Source organism: Rousettus aegyptiacus, unplaced genomic scaffold, assembly GCF_014176215.1.
Source record: "Rousettus aegyptiacus isolate mRouAeg1 unplaced genomic scaffold, mRouAeg1.p scaffold_m13_p_14, whole genome shotgun sequence".
Taxonomy (NCBI): domain Eukaryota; kingdom Metazoa; phylum Chordata; class Mammalia; order Chiroptera; family Pteropodidae; genus Rousettus; species Rousettus aegyptiacus.
In genome coordinates, this window is record NW_023416289.1 from 44,070,943 (window position 1) to 44,094,729 (window position 23,787).

General features: G+C 58.9%; 2 protein-coding genes across 3 annotated transcripts; one reads left to right on the forward strand and one right to left on the reverse strand.

The window, feature by feature from the left end:
* Positions 1-1,489: 1,489 nt before the first annotated feature.
* CALM3 (calmodulin 3) lies at positions 1,490-10,231 on the forward strand. Its single transcript, XM_016155430.2, has 6 exons — positions 1,490-1,644; positions 5,905-5,935; positions 7,895-8,038; positions 8,140-8,246; positions 8,351-8,486; positions 8,593-10,231. The coding sequence occupies exons 1-6, from the start codon at positions 1,642-1,644 to the stop codon at positions 8,619-8,621; spliced, it is 450 nt and encodes a 149-aa protein (XP_016010916.1). The 5' UTR covers positions 1,490-1,641; the 3' UTR covers positions 8,622-10,231.
* Positions 10,232-13,779: 3,548 nt separating this feature from the next.
* PTGIR (prostaglandin I2 receptor) lies at positions 13,780-18,011 on the reverse strand. 2 transcript variants are annotated; one of them, XM_016155439.2, is made up of 2 exons: positions 17,044-18,011; positions 13,780-16,023 (listed from the first exon to the last, which is right to left on the reverse strand). In XM_016155439.2, the coding sequence occupies exons 1-2, from the start codon at positions 17,809-17,811 to the stop codon at positions 15,655-15,657; spliced, it is 1,137 nt and encodes a 378-aa protein (XP_016010925.1). In that variant the 5' UTR covers positions 17,812-18,011; the 3' UTR covers positions 13,780-15,654. The 2 variants fall into 2 exon arrangements, with proteins under 2 accessions (XP_016010925.1, XP_016010924.1); XM_016155438.2 differs by having other exon boundaries at positions 13,780-16,041.
* Between the last annotated feature and the right edge of the window lie 5,776 nt (positions 18,012-23,787).

Sequence of the window (23,787 nt, forward strand, 5' to 3'; positions counted from 1 at the left end):
TAGCCCAGCGCATATGCATCAGGAATTCTTTGGTTGCAAGTGGCATAAATTCAACTCAAACTAGCTTGAGTTGAAAGCAAAATTTTAATGGCTCACGTCATAAAAATTATGGCATGATGGGGTTCCGCTGGCCTCAAAGAGTATTGGAACCGGGGAAGTCAATGCCCATAGGACTCTCGCCGCATGCTTCTTTTCGTCTCCCGGTGTGTTTTATACTCCCCTCCCGAGAGTGGGAAATTGGCCACAGATACCTCCGGACCTATTCTTTCACAGGCTCCCCCACTCAAAAGGAAAAGGTGTCCTGCCCCCAAACTCCAGATCCGTAAGCTCAGGAAAGGGCTCTCGTTTGCTCAGCCTACATTCTGTTCCGGGTGGGACAAGACTGGCCTAGCTTGACTCACTTGCCCAACCCTCAACCAATCGCGGTGCAGTGGGGAGGGGGAGCATAAGCGAATGACGGCTCTTATTCTAAACAAGCGGCGGAGGGGGGGCGGGGTGGTTCGAGCGCCAGTGAACACATTGTCTCGGCTAACTCATTAATTCTTTTTCCTCCTATGGGTGGAACTTTGAACAAGGTATCCAAAAGTCAGGTTGTTCTAGGAGATGACCAGGTGACGGTTGGAAAGTATGGTCTCCCTACATCACCTGAGCACGAGTCCCTGCATACAGCGGGTGCCCGATTAATGCTTATTGCATGAACGACTAAATTAACGCTGTTTCCAGAGGCTGTCCTGGAACCGCCCCAATTTTATAGACCCTGGGATGATCAGGAGTGAAGTGGGTACAGGAGTCCTGCACACCCGTGCAGTGTGTCTCAGGGCTCAGACACCTGCCCCGGGGTCGGAACCGTTAGGCGGCAGACAAAACCTTGAAGCCCCCGCCACCACCTGGAGCCCAGTTGGGGGCGGGGCTTCCAGACCCCAGCATTTTGGGTTGCACCACCTTCTCTCTGTTAGAGGGGAGATCAAAGAAGGTCCTTCTGCACCATCCGCCAGCCCTTCATCATCCCCAGCCACGAAGACGATGCATTTGCCTCTCTACCAGCCACACAGACCCCGCCCTCATCTCGTTCCGCCTCACGGCTCCACGTGGCTACACACTTCGGGTTTCCCCGCCAGCACCACGCGTGGCTCGCCCCAGTTTGACGCATTGCAGGGAAAGCCGGGCCAATCCACGCCGCGCTCTCATTTCCGCCAGGGCTCGGGCCCAATCACGGCGCGGCTCTCACAGGGACGCGTCACGCGCCGCCGAGCGTGCCCCTCCGCCGTGAAGAAAGTGGTGTGGAGGGGGCGGGGCGACGGAAAGTAGTCCCGCGGCGGGCGCGCGCGTGGCCGGCGGCAAAGCGCGGCCCTTGAGGGGCGGGAAGGGAGATGCGCGGGCCCGGCAGCGCGGGGAGGGGCGCGGAGGGATCCGCGGAGCCGCAGTGCGGCGGCGCGTGGGCCGGCGGGGCGGGGCCGGGCGAGGCGGGGCGCGCGCGGCGGCCGTTGAGGGACGGTTGGGGCGGGCGGCGGCGGCGACGGCGGCGCGCGCTAGGGGCAGTGAGTGTGGAGGCGCGGACGCGCGGCGGAGCTCGGACTGCTGCAGCTGCTCCCGCCGCCGGACAAACCTCGATCCCCGCGCTCCGGACACCGCGGCCTCGCCATGGTGAGTGCGGTGGGGGTCCGCGGAGGTAGCGGCTCTGCGGCGGGCTTGGCGAGGCAGGACCCTCAAGAGGGCGGATGGCCCCAGAATGAGAGGTGTCCGGGCGCCTTCGGGCCCCTGTCCGCTCCCCAGTCGGAGGCATTCGAATCCAGAGCGGGACATTTTGGCCCCAGAAAGGGGGTCAGGGTCTTCCAAAAGGTACTTTTAGCACCAAATGGGTTATTTAGACCCCAAAATGAGCATCTAAGCTCTCTCCGGAGGCATTTGAACCCAGGATGGAGCATCGGGACCGTCAGAGAGGGCGTTTGAACACCCCCACCCCCAAGGGGTTTTTGAACCGAGGATAGGGCGTTTGGGCTCCGAGGCGGGGTATTTGGACCCCAGGTTGCGAGATAAGACACACTGCCTGGGAAAGGGGGTTATTTGGGCCTGACGAAGGCTTTGGGTCCTGAAGGGATGCAGGGGAGCGTGCTCCCGAGAGGTGGCCTTGGGTAGCTGGGCCTAGGTAGGAATGGGGATGACTTCTGCCGATCAGACCCTTGAGGGTAGATTGGGGGTTCTCTGAGGACCAGCATTGCAGAGGGAGGAGGAGAAGGAGGCACATGGCTTAGGGGAGGAAGGGCCTGGGGTGAGTGGCAGCGGAGGTTAGAAAATGCTCTTGAATCCCTTGGGGACTGGAAAGGATTGGGGTCAGGGACGTGGTTAAAAGGGGATGATGGCCAGGCTGGTGCTTGCTGGTGCTGGAGCAACAGGGGGCCTCATGATTGATTTGGGGGCAGCCAGAAAAGGTTCTGAGGTTACAGTGGTTAAGGCTGTTGATGGGGGGGGGGGGGGGTGCTTAGGGGCAGGGAGGAGTTTGTTGTGTTTGGATCTGTGAGAAGGTGGCTTCTCAAGATGAGGGTGGGAGAGGACTTTGGCCTGGGTGGTGGGAGGTGAGGTGGAGGGAAGCCTGTGGTGGAGGTTGGAGGAGAAAATGAGGCAGCCAAGGTGGGCCTAGTTTTGGAGGTGGATGTGGGCATTTCCTGGAAGTCTCCAGAGAAAAGGCTGGGACAAAGACTGATCAGTGTGGATGGGGAGTGGGCTGCAGAGCCAGAGCGAGGAGGGCGGTCCCCCTTTCCTTGGGGAAGGACAGGGCTGGGCAGGAGGCACCCTGCGTGGTGGGAGCAGGTGGGCGGAGTTGTTCAGGCCCCATTGCGCACTGAAGCTGCAGGAAATGGGGGTGGGGGATCAAAGTTTAGGGTGCATCAAATGAGCTAGCTTTTCAAGCCTTGACTCTCACCCCCTTGCTGCCCTTTCAGACCGGGAAAGCCGCTTTTTCCAAACAGGAGCGCTGGTTTTCTCGTGACCCCTGGCTCCACGCACTGTTCTGCATCTCCTCACTTGTGCCAAATGACAGTGCAGTACAGTGTGGCGTCAGTGACAATTGGACGCCTCTTTCTGTGGCCCCAAGGTGGGGGCTGCAGAGCTTGACCAGAGAGGACCTCCAGCAGGACCCCCTTCATCAGCCTGAGGGCCACCGGCTCCATGCTGGGCCCTCACTGAGCACTTCTGTTAACTCACACAGCTGGGCTCTGCGAGCAAACCAGCACTCTGGTGCTTTCCTACTCGCTGCCACCCACAACACCCCCAGCCCCCCCAGGCTCAGCCTCGGAACCGTGCGCAGCCCTCCTCCCTGGCAGGGCTGGGGAGGACAGTCAGCCGCTGCTGTGTATCAGATCTCATACTTGCTGACACAGACTTGATGGCTCCTCTCACCGCTACCCCACTTTCCCCCGGTGGAACCTTGCAGAAGGGGCTCGGAAGCACTGGCAGGTGCCAAGAGGACCCCCACCTCCCAAATCAACCCCGAGCTGTGGCCCCAGCTAGTTTCTCTTTCCATTTGTAAATCAGCAAGGTTTGGGTGGAACGAGTTACTGTTAACTGGCCTTGGGCAGAGTTTGGCCTGAGCCCTGTGGCTCCTTGGCCCGGGTGAGGGGCCCTGGCCTAGGTTTCTGATCTCATCTAACACTGCTCTCTGGCACTGGGTGGGGGCTGGGGCAAGGCGGAGAAATAATACCCTCTTCCCTCCCCCACCCCACGATTTTTTTTTTCTTGTCCAGCCTCTTGCTGGAGCTTAAGATGAGAAATAATGAAGCAGGAGACCAGCTGGGTTGTTGTGGAGACAGTTTTGGGTGAAAGCTTAAAAGCTTCAGCTCTAGAAAAGGAAGAAATCCTGAGCTGAGGTCGCCAGTGATGATTGCTTCTCAGGTGATGGGTTTTCTGGGCAGCAGCCACGCTTTGACATAGGGGACCTTCCCTTCTCCCAGCTCTCCCAGCAGGGATGGCGGGGAGAGGGCTCGACAGGTCCCGCAGGCAGAGCCACGCCTGTTTGCAGCAACCTCATAACCAAGCATGGCGGAGGTGAGGAGTGGTAGACACCTGCCTCCAGAGCCACCCTTGCCCCACCCTCCCAGTGTCTCCGGCCCCAGACAGCTGCTGCCCAAAGGTGGTGGAGAACTGGGCTTCCGGCAGGGTGGTGCAGTAGGTGCAGGCAGGCAGGTCCCTGATCCGGCTGGTTATTTTTTCCATCCGGGCCAGGGCAGAGGATGGAGGTGGGCGGCATGGCGGCCCACTCCCCTGGCATTGCCTGGCCTTGGTGACCAGAAGCCCATCCTCTCTCCTCACCTTCCCCGAGCAACCTCCTCCAGTGGCAGGACCCAGGGGATAGGCCCAGGCTGCTTTGCTCTCAGGAGCCAAGGGAAGCTGGCTGAACAAGGGCTCGTGGGTCTGGGGCCGCCTGGGGGGACTGTTGAGAGCCCAGGCAACGCAGAAGTGTCTCCATTTGGCTTCTGAACCTTCCCTTTAGACTTTGGACTTTTCTAGAATGTGCACGTGTGGCATTTTTCCTTCTCAGCTTTCCTTCCCCCTCCCTTAGCCATCTCTCCTGTCACCATCACTTTGACTTCCCCTCCTGTTCTGCCTGTTTGGGGCTCGGCCTCACGTTCCTCTTCCCTTAGATTTAAAGGGGGAGGGCCAATTACTAATATTTGGGACAAGGTCGGGGTGGGGGCTGTCATTAGCTTCCATGGAAGCTCTGGAACCTCTATGTAGAATAATGCAGATACACAGAACAATTTGCATCAGTTTGGGAGACTCTCAGACCCAAAACTAAAACCCTTCTGTAGACTTGGAGCTGCTTCTCCCTGTGAAAGAAAATGCAGGAGGGGGCGCAGTCAGCGTGGACCCACAGTGGTCCGAGGAGCGGGGTGCCTTCTTGGCAGCATTTACAGAAAGAAACCAGGGAAAATTAATTTTGCTCCTGAGAGCTAAATGTTGGGATTCGTCCCCCCCTTCTTCCCCACCGTGTCCCCCGCCCTGGCTGCGTCCCCAGGTACAGGAGCAGCCAGCCCGGGCCTCTCCTCCATCGTGCCTCCAAACCCCGCATGCAGCATGGCTGCCTGCCACCGCCCGTCCAGTTCCCAGAGCTGCCAGGGCTGGAAGGGGTTAAACACTGCAGCACAGCTGGGGAAGCTGAGTTCAATCCTGCAGCCTCTGCAGCCTCTGCCACCGCTGCTGCCCTCTGCAGTCCCCTCCCTGACATTTGCCCCTCCTGCCCGAAAGCAGCAGGACATAATGGTGCCCTGTGCCTCCCTGTGCGCAGGAGTGGAGCGGCTGCCCCCACTTGGCCGGGGTTCTTTCGGGCACTCAGAGCCGCCAGTTAGGGTTTTTGCCAGTTGGGTGCACCGTGCGTGGACTTAGCACCTCCAAATAGGTGACACAGAAACTAGCAGAGAGTCCCAGACATGGTCCCTGTGCCCCAGCCAAGGACTGGCCTGCTTGGGTTTAGAGCCTTCCAGAGCTGTTCGATCAGGCCCCTAGGGCAACTGCTCCCTTCACTCACCGTGGAGCTCCCAGTAGCGTGGTGACACTGAGACACTAGCATGCTGGCCTGCGCTGTGGCCGTGCAGCTTGGGGCTGAGCAGCACTTCCACCCACTGGGTCAAGATCAGAAACCCTGTGTCTGGCAGCTTTGTTGGGCCCTGCGTCAGGCCAGCCTGGGTGTCCTGCCCGCCCCTGTCCCTCTCCCCCCCCCCCCCCGCCCCCGAGTCCCCAGCTTCCTGAATCAGCAGACTTCATCCCAGGCCCTGGCTCTGCTTCACACCCTGACTCCGGCGTGCCCCTCCCGGCCCAGGTGCACGGAATGCCACGTGGAGCTGGCCTCACGGCGGGGCGGGGATGGGGCTGCTAGCCCAGTGACTGACTTGCTCCTTCCTGCTTTTCCAGGCTGACCAGCTGACTGAGGAGCAGATCGCAGGTGAGCTTGCCTTCCCCGCGCCCCATCATCCTGCCTGCCTCATGCAGGCCTCTGCATCCCAGCCAGGGGCGACGTCTGGCAGATAAGCTAGTGTGTCCCCCCCGTGTCCTCATGCTCTCCCCCGTGCTTAGAACATTGATACCTGGGGAATTGGCGCCCTGGCAACACCAGCCCCGCAGGCCCGGGACAGACCTCCGTCGGACAGTGGCGGCGGTGGCCTCTCGGCTGCGGCTCATCCGGCCCCTTGCGCCAGTGGCTGCAGGGTGAACCCGACTGTCCCAGCTCCTGCCGGTTAGGCTCAGCGAATGAGCTCCCTGCCTCCTTGTCCTGGTTTAGGAGCCGCCCAGGAGATGCTGGCCTGTCACTCCCACCTCTGCACGTCCCTGGGCTTTGTACTCCCGTTTGCATGGGCTCACGCTCACCAGAAGCGCCTTCCCACGGTTCTCTGCATGGGCAGCCGCTTCTCACCCTTCAGTCTCAGCCTGCTTGTCACCTCGGAGAGGCCTTCCCTGACTCCCTCTCAAGTAGACAACCTTCCTTTATTCTCTGTCGTGGCTCTCTATTGATTTCCTTCACGGCCTTTTCACGGACATTATTTTGTCCTTACCTGCTGTGCCTCCCATTGCATCTACCAATGGGAGGTACAGCAGGTAAAGACAATAATGTCAGGGGCTTTGTTTTTGTTGGTCCTTGCCAGTCCCCTCAGGGCCTAGAACCTAGTAGGTGGTCCACAAATTTTTATTGGCTAAATAAGTGAACTAAAGAACCATCGCAAATCTCCCAATAAGCCAAAAGAATCCTTGGGTCCCATCTCACCCATTTTTGTGGTGTGTCCCACCCTCCACCCAACCAAAGGCCAGATAGATAGATCACAGCTGGACTTGCCTTCTCTCCTCTCTTCCCCTGCCCTCACCCCCAACACACAGTGACATTTTCAGCTTCTAAACTGTGGCCTGGGTGGCTATGGAGACCCAGCCAGAGAGCGGCCTTGTTTAGTAACCATGAGTTCAGGTGTGTACGAGACCCACTCCCTGCCCCTGAGGACAGCGAGGACTCAGCATGGGGAGATGCTGGCACCCCAAGGACACCCTCACCCTCTCCTCAGGGCCCAGGGGCTCGGACACAGCTCAGCTGTGTGTGTGGCACCCACCTGCCACCAACACCCCCAGCTCTCTGCCCTCGTGTGACAGGCACTTCACTCTCCACCTTGTCCCCGTTAGCAAACTGTCCACCGCCTCACCCCGGCCCACACCCTCTGGGAATAGGCTGCCAGGCATCTGTTCTCCGAGGCTTTGAGGGTAGGGAGCACCAGGTGCCAAAACGGGCCCAGTGGGAGGGCAGGAGCCACGTGCTACTCTTCCCACCCCTGATGCGTCCCCAGCTGTGGCCTTCCCACTCAGTGCCACTAGCTCCTCATCCTCCTGGCTTGGCAGCCGTCCCCTCTCCCCACCCCCACCCCACCCCACGCACCGGCCGTCAGCTGTGCACTGCCGACCACCCCCACAGTCTGCACAGCCCCTCACTCCCCGCTGCTCCTCTGGAAGCTGGTGGCTTCGGCCGGGGAAACGGCTGGTATTGCCAGGCAGGAGGGATGCAGCGCCAACCTGAGGTGTTCTAGAGCCTTCCCTTCCCAGACGGCTGACCTTGGCTCTCAACCACTCTATGACATTGGTCCATTTCATCCTTTGAAGGAGAGGCCAAAGCCAGAAACCAAAAGGAAACGTAGAATTCTCTCAGTTTTCCCGTCCTCACTGAGCTAGGTTGGTGGAACAGGTAGCTTTACCTGGCCTGAGGAGGGTGCTTGGTCCCTGCTGACTGAAGGAAGGAAGGGGCCACCGAGCTTGTGGCTAGGACCTGAAGGCCGGTTCTGGCTTCCGTAGGTGGGACTGACCCCCAGCCCACCTCTGGGGAGGGAGCCCGCAGCCCTCGACCTCTGACTCATTCCCTTTCTTCCCCCAGAGTTCAAGGAGGCCTTCTCCCTCTTCGACAAGGACGGAGATGGCACTATTACCACCAAGGAGCTAGGGACGGTGATGCGGTCCCTGGGGCAGAACCCCACCGAGGCAGAGCTGCAGGACATGATCAACGAGGTGGACGCGGATGGTGAGCCCCGTGGGGTGGGTGGGGAGCCCTCTGTGGGGTGATGGAGGCTGAGTCCCTGGGTCCCAGCCAAGGGCGTTCCCAGCTCCCCTCTCACCCTCCAGGGAACGGGACCATTGACTTCCCGGAGTTCCTGACCATGATGGCCAGAAAGATGAAGGATACGGACAGCGAAGAGGAAATCCGAGAAGCCTTCCGTGTCTTTGACAAGGTGAGCGCCCTGGGGACTCAGGCAGAGGGACACAGCACGTGACAGGAGCTGCTAAGTCAGGAAGCCTGCCCTGCTCACCCTCTCCCACTGCCCCCCAACACCAGGATGGAAACGGCTACATCAGTGCGGCAGAGCTGCGCCATGTCATGACGAACCTGGGGGAGAAGCTGACCGACGAGGAGGTGGACGAGATGATCAGAGAGGCTGACATCGACGGGGACGGCCAGGTCAACTACGAAGGTGAGCCGGGGGCTGGGCTGTTCCCGGAGCAGGGCTCGGGCCCCCATGTCGGGGAGGGCATGTGTGGCACAGCCCCGCTCACCTCCTCCCTCCCTCCCCCTTCCAGAGTTTGTACAGATGATGACCGCAAAGTGAAGGCTGGGCAGCTGGCGATGCCCGCTCTCCTGATCTCTCGCGCGCGCACTCTCCTCAACACTCCCCTGCGTACCCCGGTTCTAGCCAACGCCAATCGATTGACTGAGAATCTGATAAAGCAACAAAAGATCTGTCCCACGCTGCATGACTGCTTTCTCCTCCCCCGGGTCTCCTCCGTGGTCACCTCTCCCTTCACCCCACCCCACCCCCCATTCACCTCTCCCTAGGCCTCTTGCGTTCACAGGATGACCCCCTCGACCCCCAGGGGAGCCTCTGCCCTCCTCCTCCTCCAGCCCGGTGGCTCTCCTCCATTTTGATTTGTGTCCTTCGTTTGTCACCTTAGTGTGGGTACTGGGGCGGCTGCCAGCCCTGTCCCAGGACCTGCTAGGGAGGGGACGAGGCCTTCGCCCAGGCAGAAGAGCTCGCCTTGGCCATTGCATGCAACCAGCCCTGGGGTTCTGTGCAAATCCCCACGGGCTTCTGGGACAGGGTCGCTGAGCGGGGCACCCCAGAAGGACCGGGTGGGGAGTAAGGCAGCGTGTTGGCTGGACATGGCTCCGTGAGGGTCGAGAGCAAGGAGTCTGGAAGCTGGCATTCTTTACACTGCAGGGCCGGCTTGTAGCAGGGCACCGACCGAGGGGGCAGCACCCGCACCCCACTGGCGGCTCTTCTGAAACCATTCGATTGGCTTCCTAAGGTGGGGCTGGGCGGGGCTGCTCAATTGGCCACTGCAAATTGGCCCCTAACGTGATCTCAAGCTGTTCTGTAAATACCTGGTGCTAAGTCCCATGCCTCTCCCTAGTGACGCGCCCGCCCGCCCACCTGCCCAGGTTCCCTCTGGGAACCAACGTGTGGGGATGGTCGCTTTGTAATGTGCTAGTTATTCTGTTGTTTTTTCTTCACGCCCCTGAAAACTTAAATTTTGTCAAAAACCAAGCCGGGCTAGCTGAAGGGTGGGGAGAGGGAAGATGCCCCCCCACCACACCCTTGAGAGAACATACCTGCAATAACAACTTTGTCGGCTAGCTGCCCGGAGCGGCGGCCGAGGGCAGATCTGCTTCCTGGTCCGCCGGCCCCTCCCGCTTCTCGTGGTGATTTGGCTGGCTCCCTCACACCTGCGCCGTCTCTGTGCCCTCCTCTCCCCCGCCTCTCCCCTGGCCCACCTGCCTGCCCCACACTCCCCCAGCGGAGAGCATGATCCGCCACCTTGCTTCTGATTTTCTGGGACAAGTAAGTCAATGTGGGCAATTAGATCGTCTGGATTTTTTTTCCCCTTTTTCTGTTCATTTCATCTGCCCCCCACCCCCAGGTCGATCAAGTGGCTTTTCCTGGGACCTGCCCAGCTTTGAGAATCTCTTCTCATCCACCCTCTGGCACCCAGCCTCCGGGGGAGGGGAGGGGAGGGGTGGGCATAGTGGAAGACCCAGCCAAGAGCTGAGGGTAAGGGCAGGTAGGCGTGAGGCTGTGGACATTTTTGGAGTGTTTTGGTTTTGGTTTTGGTTGTTTTTTTTTTTTTTTTTTTTTTTTTAACCGGGCAATATTGTGTTCAGTTCAAGCTGTGAAGAAAAATATATATCAATGTTTTCCAATAAAATACAGTGACTACCTGATCGGCTGTGGTCCTCTTGTCTCGGTTTCTGGGCCTGCTCCTTGCACAGGCCCCGCCGTCCTGACCTGGAAGCGACTTTCCTCCACGCTCGTTCACAAGACATGGGTGGCCTCATCACCACCATCAGGTGGGGGAGGGGGGACCTCTGAGCTGGAGTTCAGATCCTAGCCAGACGGCACTCTTATTGAGGGCAGCCTGTCCGCTTTAAGTGCTCACCACAGGCCAGTGAGAGGCTAGCTCCACCGCTGGGGGCGGCAGGGACATCTGTCAGCCTGTGAGATGAGAACTGAGAACTCAGGGTCGAGGGGGCAGGGTTGGGAAGTTGGTAGGAGACTCTGGGGAAGGGGTGACATTTGCTAAATGAGTCAATGCCTAAGTGTGCCGTAGGGTCCCAAGCTCGTGGAGCTTCAGTCACCCTGGGAGAGGGCACAGGACTCGGGGATGCGAAACAGCTACGAACTACAGAAAGCCAGAAAGCCCAGCTGCCCCTGGTAACAGGCCATGAAGGAGTCAGGCCTGGGCCCAGCGCTGGTGCAGGGGGAGGACAAGGCAGAATCCCCCGGGGGTCTTTCCCAAACTACACATGGCCCCTGCTCCCCGCCCAGTGGAAATCCCATTCGGGCGCAGGGGATGAAAAGTGGATAGTCACCGTCTAGCTTCCGAGCGGCTCGCACGTCGCTATGGGAGCAGCAGGAGTCGGGCAGACAGTTCAGTGGAATGAAAGGGCTCCTACTCGTCTTTGCCGGCCCGTGGAAGCATGGAGAAGCCTGGCAGGGCCCAACTTCCAGCTGGCCTCGTGGCATAGCTTAGGCCTGAACTGGGTCTTCCCTGTGCGGGCCAGTCACCAGAGCCCAGCACTGTGGGACAGGGGGGCAGGAGCAGCAAGCCATTTGTCCAGTGCCCCAGCTTCTGTGCCCGTTTTCCTGCCACCTGGTTGTGGTTTGACATGGTGGGGAAATGTAATGGACAAGAGTGGGTCTGGGCAGACCACAGGCCTTGGCACTTGACCACCTCCATAGCCTCAGGCATGTGGCTGGTCCCCAGACCAGCACCTACCTCCTGGGGCTGAGCCGAGGACTGAGCTGCCCACGGGCGCAAGGCCCGGGATGTGGTGAGTGCCCAGGGAGCGTTTGCTGTTTGCGAGAGCGTCCTACCTCACAGGTGCTCTGGGTAGGTCCGTCCATGATCTCATTGAACCCTCCAAGCAGCCATGGAGGCCGAATGCCATCCGTCTCCATTTTGGAACCGAAGCCCAGAGAAGCGAAAAGACTGCTCGAGGTTAAGGCAGAAGGGGCAGGGCTGGGATTTGAGCAGATCTGTGCCTAGGAAGTGTGCTCCGCTGCCCAGTTTTAGATAATAGCCTTTTCTTTTTTTTAAAGATGATTTCAGGCAGGCCACAGACAGCCAAGTTAGAAGGCTGGGCTGAGGCCCGAGTGGGGTCTGAGGTGGGAGCCGCCCTCCCAGCAGCTATAGGAGACCTGGAAAAAGTCTGGCCTTGTAGTCGAGGGGGGACACAGGCTTTGGTGACCCAGGCCCCGTGCGACCACTCACTGCACTGACTGTGCACTCGCTAAGCCTTGGGCCACTTCCACCACCTCCTACCTGATAAGCTCAGAGCAGTGACTTCACTTCTCTGGGCCTCAGTTTACTAGTCTGCAAAATGGAGAATAAATCTATAAAAAGAGAATCCTAAAAATATCCACCTCCGAGGTTTATGCTTTTGAGACATCATCTCATTTAATTCTCAGGCCAGACTGAGTACTAATAAAACTCACCCACGTGTGGGGGGCGTATAGGCATGAGAGAAGTTATTATGGAGATTGAATGGTACAGGAATGGAGGCCCGGGCAGGGGATGCCTCTAGCACCCACTTCCCGGACGGAAGTGGCTGAGCTGGGTCTCAGAATCCCAGATCATTCTGATCCCAGCACCCATGCTGTTACCCCCCACCTCCCAGGGCCCTTGTGTCTCTTGCCTCTCATCATTTTCCCCCTTGGGTCCTGTGTTTTGAACAACTTTTGAAAGACAAGCTGCATTATTAAATAATCATGACTTTTATCTCCCACTCTTTATTAATCAAGACAGACAGCCGGCACTCAGCTTCTAATGGACCGGCAGCAGGCCCTGAGGAGAGCTGACTCCAGCCCAAAGCAAGTGTCATTCCTAGTGTGGCCAGCAGGTGGGGCAATGACTACAGAAGTCCAGGTGAGCGGCAAGTCCCAGGGACCAGCAGTGTATGTGTGCGCCCTTAAGTCCCATCTGTGGGCCTGGGCTGGAGTTAGGAAGATAGAAGTGCATAAAAAAATGAAGTTAGGATGTGGTTCCATAGTGTAGCGGTTAGCACATCTACTTTACATGCAGAAGGCCCTGGATACAGAAACCTTCCTCTTTACTTGGCTCACTTTCTTCCAGGCCTCAGGTCCCGGCTCAGCCATCCCCTCCTCCAAGAAGCCCTCCCTGATGTCTCCCTGGGTTCCACCTCCCCAGCCTCCAGCCCTGGCCACTTGACTGGGAGCCCCAGATGGGCAGAGCCAGGGCTGTCTCTGTCACTGCTATGTCCCAGCATCACAGGGATGAGACCCGCCATACAATCAGCCCTCAATAAGAGCCTGCTGAGTGAATAAACAAACGTCTGTACGAGGCAGGCTGCAGTGAGTGCCCCCATGGAGCTCAAAAAGTGCCAGGCATGCCTGAGAAAGGAGTGATTAAGTCGAAGAGGAGGAGGAGGGGGAGGGGGAAGGGGAGGACTGGAGAGAGGAGGAGGAGGAGTTTGAACAGGACCTCGTGGGGCCTGGCGGTTTTGATGGATAGAGAAGGGGTAACACTGTTCCAGGAAGCATGAGCTCAGAAAGCAGAGGTGGAGGACCGAAAGGTCATGGGCTCTTTGGGGAAACCTTGGCTGTGTGCTGCGTCTAAGCGGAGCCCGTGGGAGTTGGCCCTTGGCCTCCAAGCCGTGGGAGCCCTCGGAGCTCTGCAGGCAGGGGAGTGGCTGCTTAGACAGGACCTTCCGCTAGGACCTTGGCAGCTAGCTCAGGGGACACACGGGTGGAGCAGGTGCATGGGCAGTCGAGGCCTGGGACCCCAGCTAGGAGACCAGTTCCCAAATCATCCCCAAGGGGCTGTGGGTGGGCAGGGTGGGAGTCGTTCGAGACCCTCTGACCTGGCAGACCACGGAGACACCAGGCCAGAGGCAATGGGGTCTGAGAGGAACAGCAGGATACAGAGGATGGGCCGGGTTCCTGAGACATTAGTTCTGCCGGTTCAGAGCCGGCAGAAAATCAGCTGCAACACTAAAAAACGGGCCTGGGTGCTGTGGGGTCCGCTCCCCAGCCCAGCACTGGGGCCAGACAGACAGAACTGACCCACTCCCGGAGGCGGCACAAAGAGGTAGCGAGTGTCCCCTGGGAGCCATGCCCACTCCCTCGGCCCCCACACCTTCACCCCACTCCTCCACTGCCTGCCAGGGATCCCTTTGAGCGGCTTCCCACTGAGCCCGGGCCACGTTCGGTGACAAATGCTGGACCCCACTGGAGATTTCTTCCCGTTTTCTGGTTTTTGTCCAAGTCAACTTTATTATTAAATTCAAGCTATAAAAAGTTTCTATAAAAGTTTCTACATACCCTCGATTTTTTTTTCCAGTATCACATGTTTTTTTTCTTTTATTGTGGTAAAATACTCATAACAAAATTTATCATTTTAATCATTTTAAAATGTCCAATTCAGAGACGTTTGGTACATTCCCAATGTTATGCAACCATCACTATCTAGCACCCCGACAGGAAACCCCGAACCCACTGAGCAGTCATCGTGACTTATTTTTTTCAGCTCTCCCAGTCACCCCTTGTTCTTAATACTATTTGAAACATAGTAACTGGGGCAGGGGACGACGGGTGGAGTCCAGGAATGACGGAGTAAAGCACTGCTTTGTCCTCAAGCCACGTTTGCCCAGACAGACAACAATAGCAACAACCAACACAGTGGCAATAACAATAACGTTTGCTGTAGCCTCTACTCCCAGGCCCGGTGCTAACTGGCTTCCCAGGGGAATCATTACATCCTCGGCACAACCCTGCGAGCTAAGCACTAGGTTATGGTGGCCCTTCTCCGCAGAAGGAAGCCAAGGTGCAGAGAGGCAGTCGCCAGCCCAACGAGTGAGCCGGGCTCCAGAGAGGGACCATGTCTACCTGCAGGCTGTGCTTTCCTCCCGCTGTGTGGCCTGGGGCTGGTGATTGCCCCCTCTGGGCGGCTGATGCAGGCTGGTGGGGGGGAGAGGACCCGCCTCCCATGGAGGAGGGCTCGCTGAAGTTAGCTGCTGTAGCAGGCTCTTGCCTTGCCCTGCTATCCTTCCCGAGGTGTGAAGTTATTCATTTAACTCAAGAGCAAGTGAAAAAGAGAAACCGGGGCTGGTGGGGGTGGGGGTGGGGATGCTTTCTCATTCGCCCTCCCAAGACCCGAAGCGAACATGCCAGAACACCCTTGATTCTGGGCCTCTCTGAGGGCAAAGGAGGGCAAGTGGGGAAGGGGTGGAGGGCTGGAAATCACCCAGCAGAGTCCAGGGTGGGGCAGAGACTGGTCTGTGTCCCCAGCACCAGGCAGAATCAGCACACACTATTTGTTGAATGAATGAATGAATGAATGAAATTTTTGTGAAGGCTCCAAGGATACGTAAGGTGAGGTCTGGCTCTGTCAGGAGCAACTATTTATTCAGGGACAGGCACAGGACTTAGGTCTGGCTTCTTGGGCTGCCCCTGGGGTTTGCAGGGTTTGTGCCCCCCCCACACACACCAGTGCCCCCCCAGTCTGCCTCCTACAACTACCGAGCCACGCCAACCTTCCTAGGCACATGCCCGGCGATGTCACCGCAACGTAGCATCTTCCCCTCTTCCTGCCTTTCCTGGGGAGGCTGGGGCTCCCCAAGTTTGATGGGGAGTCGGAAGCAAGGGGAGGCAGAAAGTCCCTGCCTCTTGGAGCAGCCTGCGCGAGGCAGGACCATCCCCTGGGGGGTTGCGGAGGGCAGCTGGGACACCCTGAATGGCTGAGGATCGGTGCGGGAACGCCAGCCCCAGCAGACCTGAGTGCACGGGAGCTGGGAGAAACTTTTCCGCCTTCTAAATATTTAGACAGTGAGATGGATGGCCATTGCGAGGGCCGGAGCAGGCCGGCCAGGCCACTGGTTATTTTGAGAAAACTGTTCTTCTCTTGCTCTAGGATAAATGTTCCCTCTTGCCCTCCCTCTCGTCCCAGAGCCTGTTGTGGCAACCCCCGAGGAGGAAAAATAGCAGCTGATCATCCCCGTGGTCAGGGGGTCAAGGTTCTGGCAGGCCAGGGCTCCAGCGTTCATCTCTCTGCTTGTCCACCCGCAGCCATCGTCCATGGCCATGACGGTCCAGCTCCTGCTTCCGGAAGACAGGGCAGCCTGAGATGTCAGCAGAGGGAGCAGGCCGCCGCGGACCCCGCTTTGGACGTCGTTCCCACGGTGCTGCTGCCAGCTCGCTGTGCCGCAGACCCCCCCTGCGCCTCCCCCCATGCTGACAAAGGCACCCAGTTCCCCTCCTTTCCCCCGAGAGTGGCGGGGGCCCTTGGGTCCTTCCTCCCTGAGGCAGGCCGGCTCAGGGGTGTTTGCGAGTGGCCACGGGCAGGTCCGGGGCAGAGGCAACAGCAGAACCAGAGCTTGAGGCGCTGGAAGACGGCCTTGCGGAAAAGGATGAAGACCCAGGGGTCCAGGATGGGGTTGAAGGCGTTGAAACGGAAGGCTAGGAGATCCCCCATCTCGCTGCTGTCAGGGGTGATGGCCTGTGTGAAGCCGCGGATCTGAGGGCACAGCGAGGGTGTCAAAAAGCACCCCAACCCCGCCCTCATTCCCCTCCACCCACTTGCTCACTGCACACATAAGGGTGGAGTGGCCTGGCAGAAAAGGAAGGAAATAAGACAAAAACTAAAATAAATGCACCCGGAGATCAGGGAGATAGCCCCAGGAAACAGCCAGCAGCGGCCTAGAGGCAGAGATGGGTGGGTCGCGGGGCTGTGCCTGGGTGCGTCTGTCCACAGCTTCTAGTCCCTGAGTCATCGTAACCCCCTAAGATTTTGACAGCTCTCAAATCCAGCTCAGCCTTGCATTTTACAGAAAGAGAAACTGAAGCCCAGCGTGCAGGTGAGATGACTGAGGGTCAGAGTGCCAGGGTCTGCCCTGTTTCAGTCCCGGGCTCCTGCAGGGGACAGGGACGTGGGTGGGGGGAGGCCAGGAGAGTCCCCAAGCAGACAGAGGGTGGGGCTAGGGGTGGGGAACTTGGCAGAAATGGGGAGTGGGTTCAATGGGACTGAAATCAAAGGAGCCCCGTGTCCAGACCTGACTCTGCGTGATCGTGGGCAAGAGACACTGCCCCTCATCTGTAAAAATGGTGACGAGACAGGCGCTTTGTCCTGTTTCCTGGTAAATGCTTATGGAATAGGTACATGGGTCGTTTCAAAGATATCCAGAAAGGGGTTTGCAAGCCACTGAGCACAGGCGAAAACAGCCAGTGCTGGATGAATGGCAGATCTTATTAAGAGGTAGGGGAAGGTTGAGCGTGCATTTGAGTGGGGGTCAGGTCTGGAGATGTTAGGGGCTACCCAAGGAGTCGAGAGGAGTCAAATGGGACAGAAGCAACTGGGGAGAGACACCTCCCAAAAGTTGGGGGTTGTCTGACAGTGGCCAAAGCCTCTGATCTCTATAAGTCTCAAATTCCTTATCCACGAAACCGACACAGACCCGTGGGGGACAGGGGTGGGCACCGCCCTCCCCTACCGCCCACCCCAGGGGCAGACGGGACTCACCGTGAGAGGCAGGGAGCACACAGCCATGATGACCGTCATGAGAGCCAGCAGAATCAGGTGGTCAACCTCGCCCTCGCCCCTCCGGGGGCCAGGGACCAGCGAGCCTTGGTGTCGCCTCTGCTGGCGGTACATGCGGCAGAGGCTTAGAGTGACCGAGCCGTTGCAGAGGATGATGGCTGCCACCAGCAGGGCCACGAGGCTGGCATAAGCCAGGGAGAAGGCGCGGCCCCCCGGGTCTGCAGAGCGCAGGCGGATGAAGCACCAGCTCCCGGGGCAATACTGCTGGTGCTGGCCCAGGCCCAGCAGGGGCAAGGAGCAGAAGAGGGTGCAGAAGGCGTAGACCGCGGGCAGCGCCAGGCGCGCGCAGCGCGGTGCGTCCAGCTGGGCATAGAGATACGGGTGGCTGAGCGCCAGGCAGCGCTCCACGGCCATGGCGAAGAGGATGAGCGTGGAGGCCAGACCAAAGAAGGTCATGGCGAACGCGAAGGCGTCACACAGCTCCGGGCGGCCCCGGGCCAGGCCCAGGAGTGAGCTGTTGCGGGCGTAGGCCACGAACACGGCCGGGCTCAGGGCACAAGTGCCCAGCAGGTCTGTGACCGCCAACCCAGTGACCAGCACCGCGAAGGCGGATGGGCGTGACGCCCGCCGGACGCCCAGGATGCCCAGCGCCAGCCCGTTGCCCACGACCCCGGCCACAAACATCAGGGTGCTCGTCGCCGGGCCCACCGAGTCCCGCACGTAGGTGAGGTTCCTGCAGGAGTCAGCCATCCCGGCCTCGGATGCCTGCCTGGACTGGAGGGGCCCACGGGCAGTACGTGGGCGGACAGGGACCGGGGCTGCCCCTGAAGCCACTCAGACGCCCGCCACGGGCCGCATGGCCCTCGCTGCAGCCGGGGTCTCCCAGGCCAGGCCGCCCGACTTCTCCCCGTGTGTCCAGCGTCTGTCTATGCTTCTCTCCTTCTGTCTTCTCCTCTCTCTCTCCCCCCGCCCACCCCCACCCCTTTCTCTCCTGTTTCCTCTTCCCTCTCCTTGTTCTTTCCTTCTCTGTCTCTTGCTGTCCCTGTCTCTGTCCTCTCCCTTGCCCACTCCTCTGCCTCTGCTTCTCCCTCTCCGCCCCCTGCCCGCACAGCTCTCTACCCCCTTCTCTGCAATTCTGCTGGTGCAGCCCCTCCTCACCGCACCTCCGCCTCGTCTCTCAGTCCTTCCTGTCGCTTCACTCCCGTCTGGTCTCTCCGTGAGGTCTCCGTGTGTCAGCGTCTCCCTACTTCCCTCCCTCCTCCCGCCTCCCTCGCTACTCATCTTGCCCGCTTGCTCGCTGCCCCAGCTTTTTCATTTCCTCTCTCTGCCCCGCCTTCCCTCCCCCTGCCTTCTCCTCCGGAGGCCCCCTCCGCTCCGTGCGCGCCCTCCCTGGCGCTCTCCCTCCGTCCCCCTGCCCAGCGCATCCATCTTCCGCCTCTGGCTCCCCTCCCTGTGTCCTCTCATGGGCTCCATCACTGAGCCACCTGCCACCTCCTCACGCAGAGGGCCCAGCCCTGCTCCTTTCCCCAGCATCTCCCAGCCACCCCGGGGTGGGGATCACTGACTCGTCTCGGTTAGAGTTTGGAGCTCACCGGTGGGGCCGGGACGGGACCTGAGGGGACAGCTGGCCAGACCTAAAGGCTGTCCGGGGGTGGCCTCTGGGATCTATTCTGGGCTCTGGGCCCCGGGGTTAGGACACTGCTCAGGGATTGAGAAATAACCACGAAACCCCTCCCAGATGCGGTGTTTTCCAGGCATTGGGAAGTTTCTGTCCCCTGGAATGCGATTCACTCCTTCCAGAAGGCTGGGGAAGGCAGCAGCCGGGCCAGTCCCTGGAGCCTGCCCTGAGGCTCCCCATCACAGGCTCGCAGGCAGAGCCCTGGGAAGTGGAGATGGCCCTCCCACCCTCTTGCTTCTCACACCAGCACTCCCAGGCCCCAGGCCAAGCTCTGGCGACCTCGACCTCCAGGAATAATATTTTAGCCACAGACAGCCGTCCAGGCCTCCAACATTGCCAGTCACATTGCTCTCTCCCACCCTTCCCCAAATGCGCCCCAGCCGCCGCTGCCCTGGGCCAGTGTGGTAGGCCTGCGTGTCCCAGCTGCCAACACAGCTGTCCCCAGGCCCATTCCCACCGAGCCCAGGGTTCCCGTGCAGCCTTCCTGCCCACTCTCGGACACCCCTATTTTTTTTAGGGAGGCAATATAAGTGTAGAAATTACAAATTTGGAGTCTCACTCCATTTGACTTCAGTTTCTGTCCAGTTCAACCACTGCTGCGGGATAGTCCCAGGTGAGGATGGGAAGAAAGGGTACCTCAGTTTCCTCATCTGTACAAGGGGGAAACAGGCTTCATGGGCCTGGTGGCCGACCGTGGCCAGTGGCCCACCCTAGAATCCTCTGAAACAAGGAGAGAGCCTGTGCAGATGAACCATATCCAAAGCCAGGAGCGAGACTCCTGACCCCAAGGGCTGAACCCTGGGGAGCATGCAGACATCCCCAATCTGTCTAGTGTTCCCGTGACCACAGCCCCCAGCCACGCCCTCACTCCCTATCTCCAGCCCCAGCCGGCATCCTCAGCTTCTGGGAGGATGGATACCCCGACTCCAGCCACACCAGGGGCTCCAAGAGTGACCACACAGCCCTGCTCAGGGGGTGTCCATGGGTGTGGCTCTCGGGCCTCCCCATCCGTGGACCCCTCTCATGCCCTGTGGTCATCAGGCCGATGGAGGGAACTCAGGAAGTTATATGATATTAATGAAGGGTGACGCCTGGCAGGCTTGCATCCTGTCTCTGCATCTGGGGACTCGGGGTGGGGCGGGGGGAGCGCTGGTTCCCGGAGCCTCCCTCCCACTGGCTTCCTGTGCGCACCAGGGATGTCTGAGCGTTTAGAAAGTCCACTCTGCTCCCATGCACACGGTACCTTGGGCAAGTCCCCTGCCCTCGCCCCCGGGGCCTCAGTCTCTCCACCTGTGCTGCAGGGAGCCAGGAGCCCTCGCAACTGTGGGCGGCATCAGTACTGTGCTTGGGGAGCAGGTGGGGGTGGCCGTGACTGTAACTCACTCCTAATGAGAAGACTAAGGGTCCCCCGGTCCACACCAGGGTTGGACGCATCTCCGCCCACCTCCTGGGGACCCGCAGCTGCCTGCTCAGCTATCGCCCCAGCCAGGCCCACAGCCCATGTCAGAAAGGGTTCCTTGTTGCCTTGGCGCAAGCAGTCACCCCTCTAGGCAGGGAAGGGGCTGTAGGGGAGCAGGGGCAGGGGAATTGGGGAGCCGTGGGAAGGAACTGCTCAGAGTGGCTGAGTCAGCAGCCCTCCCCCCTCCACCCACTGCAAGGAGCAAGACTCAGGCCTCCCCAGAGGGACCTGGGGCAGCCAGCAGATGAGAGAGGACACCCTGATGACAACCCCAAATGGACACGCAGCACCAGGGGGGAGACCAAAGTGGGCCCTCCAGGGGGTGTGCTAGGGACCGTGGATATGTCGATGGCACCTGCAGGCAGGCATCGTTTTCTCCGAGGCCTATTTGTGCATCTTTTTGCTTGTCTGTGAGTGTCTGTTTGTCGTGGGTTCATGTGCTTCTTTATGGCCGTGTTTAAGGTGTGTGTTTGTGTGTGGAGGGACCGCCTGGTGCAGGGAAGAGGGGTGGGTTTGGAAGTCACCACCACCACTCACCAGTCACTGTGTGACACACTGGAAAATGACTTCCCTATGTGTCTTCATCAAATGGCTGCCTTTGTCAGGGTGTCATATGACAATTAGAGATGGAATTCGCCCTCCCTGCCTCTAGGAAGGTGGTATTATTATTCACTCAACAAGCCCTAACCCACTCTGTGTGCCAAGGGCTAGGGATGCAGAGGGCACCATCTGATGGGGGCACGTCCCCAAATGGCGTGCGACAAATGATGGCAGCAGAGCTTTGGAGCTGGAGCCTGGCAGAGGCCCTGGGCTGAGTCATTCCACAGCCAGCCACAGCCCTGGCCAGGCCCACACCCGGGGCTTCCATCTGGATGTGCTTCTGGGCCCAGCTCTCCCTGGGCCCTTCCCGCTCAGCTCCCTGGTTTACGTCCTCTTCCTGGCCCTGCCCGAGGGAGAGGCTGGCCCCACCTTGTACCACACACACACACACACATGCACACATGCTTGCACACCCCTAGCTGCTCATGACTGGAAGCCTGACCACCCACCAGTGCCCTGTCTCATTGTCGTGGATCTATCCTGACCCGTCCCCACCGCCCCAGATCCCAGATAGAAAGATAGAAGCATCTATTGCCAGAAGCCACTCTCTCAGCCCATCACGGTTTTCTCCACCCCAAACAGGTCCTCGCCAACCCATCTGCTCTCTCCCCTGCTCCAGGGGGCTCTACTCTGTCATCCCAGCCCTGCCCCTCCCCTGGGAGACCCTCCTTTCTGTCCTTCGGGTGCCCCATTTTATTCCTCCAGCCCTCCCCTCTCTGTGCCTGTTTGCCATGTCCATAAGATGGTAAGATGGGGAGGAACAGAGAGTCCCTTTGGGAGCTATCAGAGAGTTAAGTAAGATGGAGTATGTGAAACAGAACTCCCAATAAGTGATGGCCACAAATGTGCATTGTCTGCTCTGGGCCACCCTCCCTGACCCCCTCAGCCCTGCCGGAAGTGGAGGGGGTGCAAAAGCCCTCAGGGTTTGGAGGGAAGTGGGAGGGGACTGCCTAGAGCAAGCACTTCCCCAGGCGGTTACCTCTCTGACCTTTGACCAGGCAATGACCCCAGAGCTGACCTTACAGCCAGAGCCGGGTGACAGGAAAGCAGCTGGCGAACAGAAGCTGGTGTGATACTGTCATCATACCCACTAACAAAATTATCTGGGTTTGCACACATGAAACTCATCACCAGGGACCTGCCCTGTCCCTTCTGGCTTCGCCTCCTCCCTCCCTCCCAGCCTCGGTGACCAACGTCGGGGTTCAGCTCCCCTCCCTTCTCCCCCTCCTGCTCCAGGCAGACATGTCCTCCCTTCCCTGTGCCAGGTCAGCCAGCCCCACTTGCTCCCTCTGAGTTTCCATTCTCCAAGACCAGGAATTCGAAAGAGGAAGCTCAAAGGTCCTGGGGCTGAGAGGGTTAAGTCCCAACAGTCTGGGTACAAAAATTCCTTACACTGCTAAAGTGCTGGACAAGGGGGCGGAACCCCAGAATCTTGGCCCCACAGGTTTGAAAGACTCCAGAATTACAGCCCTCTGAGTACTGGAATTCTAGATTTCAATGCATTTCAGGTTCTAAGATGTGAGGATGTTGAATCTGAGAAATTCCGGAATCCTTCAGGCAATTTCCCTCGCAGCATCTCTCTCCGCACCCCCGCCCCAACCCCAGCTCATCCTTGGCTCTCTCTGTCCCCCGTCTCCCCTGGGGCTCCCACAGACATGATGTAACCTGGCCTGAGCCACAAGCTGAGAGGTGGGAGGCAGGAGGGAGATGTAATTACAGCAGCTCCCGTCTCAGTTCAACAGGAAGCTCAGAGTTGGGGCCCAGGGGACCCTAATCCGATGCGAATAATGGAGCACTTGCCAGACTCGTGCATGGCCCACTGAGCCTTCTCCACCCAGATCTAAGGGCCAGCCCTCCTCCTCCAGTCAGCCACAAACTGGGGAGCAGGGGTGTTACTCTCCAGAGAAGAGGTGGGGGTGAGGGGAAAGGAGGGGGTCCCTGAACTCAGTGGCCCTCAGGTCAACCAGGTAAAATAAGGAACAGCTTACCTGGTTCGCATTTCCTCGTTTTCAACAGACTTTTCAAAGACATTTCACCTTTCTCTTCATTTCACTGTCAGAAGCCCCTGACACAGGCGCCATGACAGGGAGCGACTGAACCTTGGCCTCCTCAACTGGGAGATAATAGGGCAGGGCAGGGACTTTAACAAGCTGGAAATTCCCCACCCCATCTCATAGCCAACGGTCACCCCATGGGGTTGTGTAGGTCTGAGGTCACCAGACCTGTCCGTTCCAGAGAAGATGGAAATATCGACTTTTATGTGAAGTACTCTATTTTTCAATTCGGCAACCAAGTGAAGAACATTTTTAAACATTATGTAGGCCAAAAGTAGAGAGCACAAAATTACATAACTAGAGGCTATATATGTCCTGTGGGCCACCAGTGTGTGAAGTGGGAAACACAGGACAGGAACCAGAGCTGCCACAGTCACCCCTGTGTCCCCAGAACAAAGAAAATCGTTGTTGTAGAAAGGAATGGACACGTCAGTCTGTCTTCTCTCCCTCTAGCCACACTTCTCCCTTCTCTGGGTCCCAAGTTTTATTACCACCATGTCCCAGCCCAGATGTCTCCTCCTCCAGGAAGCCCTCCTTGATCCCGAAGCTGAGTCTGGAGACATGTCTGTCTCTCCCGCTGGATTCTGAGCCCCAGGAGGGCAGGGCTAGGGCCGTCTCGGTCACAGCCATGTGCCCAGCTTCAACCAGCGCAGGGGGAGGTACACGGCTTGGAAGAATAAATGAATGGATGAACGAATGAACAGAGTTCAGAGCTTAAGGAAAGGGGTGGGCTTGTGGTAGGGCGCAGCCAGACGTGGAAAAAAAAGAGCAGAGTCATTTAGGGATGAGGTGGGCGGGGCACAGGGGCTCCCAGGAACCTCCAGCCCAGGAAGGAGGAGGGGAGAGAGGCCAGCGGAGGGGTTCAGGGGGCGCTAGTCTTCAACCCATTATCTCCTAGCTGTGTGGCTTTGAGTAAGGGACCTCTGGTTACCTTT

Coding starts and splice junctions, on each gene's coding strand:
- CALM3 (XM_016155430.2), top strand. Junction 5,936..7,894: donor GACTGAGGAGCAGATCGCAG/GTGAGCTTGCCT, acceptor TTCTTCCCCCAG/AGTTCAAGGAGGCCTTCTCC. Junction 8,487..8,592: donor CGGCCAGGTCAACTACGAAG/GTGAGCCGGGGG, acceptor TCCCCCTTCCAG/AGTTTGTACAGATGATGACC.
- PTGIR (XM_016155438.2), bottom strand. CDS start 17,811: ATGGCTGACTCCTGCAGGAACCTCACCTACGTGCGGGACTCGGTGGGC. Junction 16,042..17,043: donor TGTGCTCCCTGCCTCTCACG/GTGAGTCCCGTC, acceptor CTGTGCCCTCAG/ATCCGCGGCTTCACACAGGC.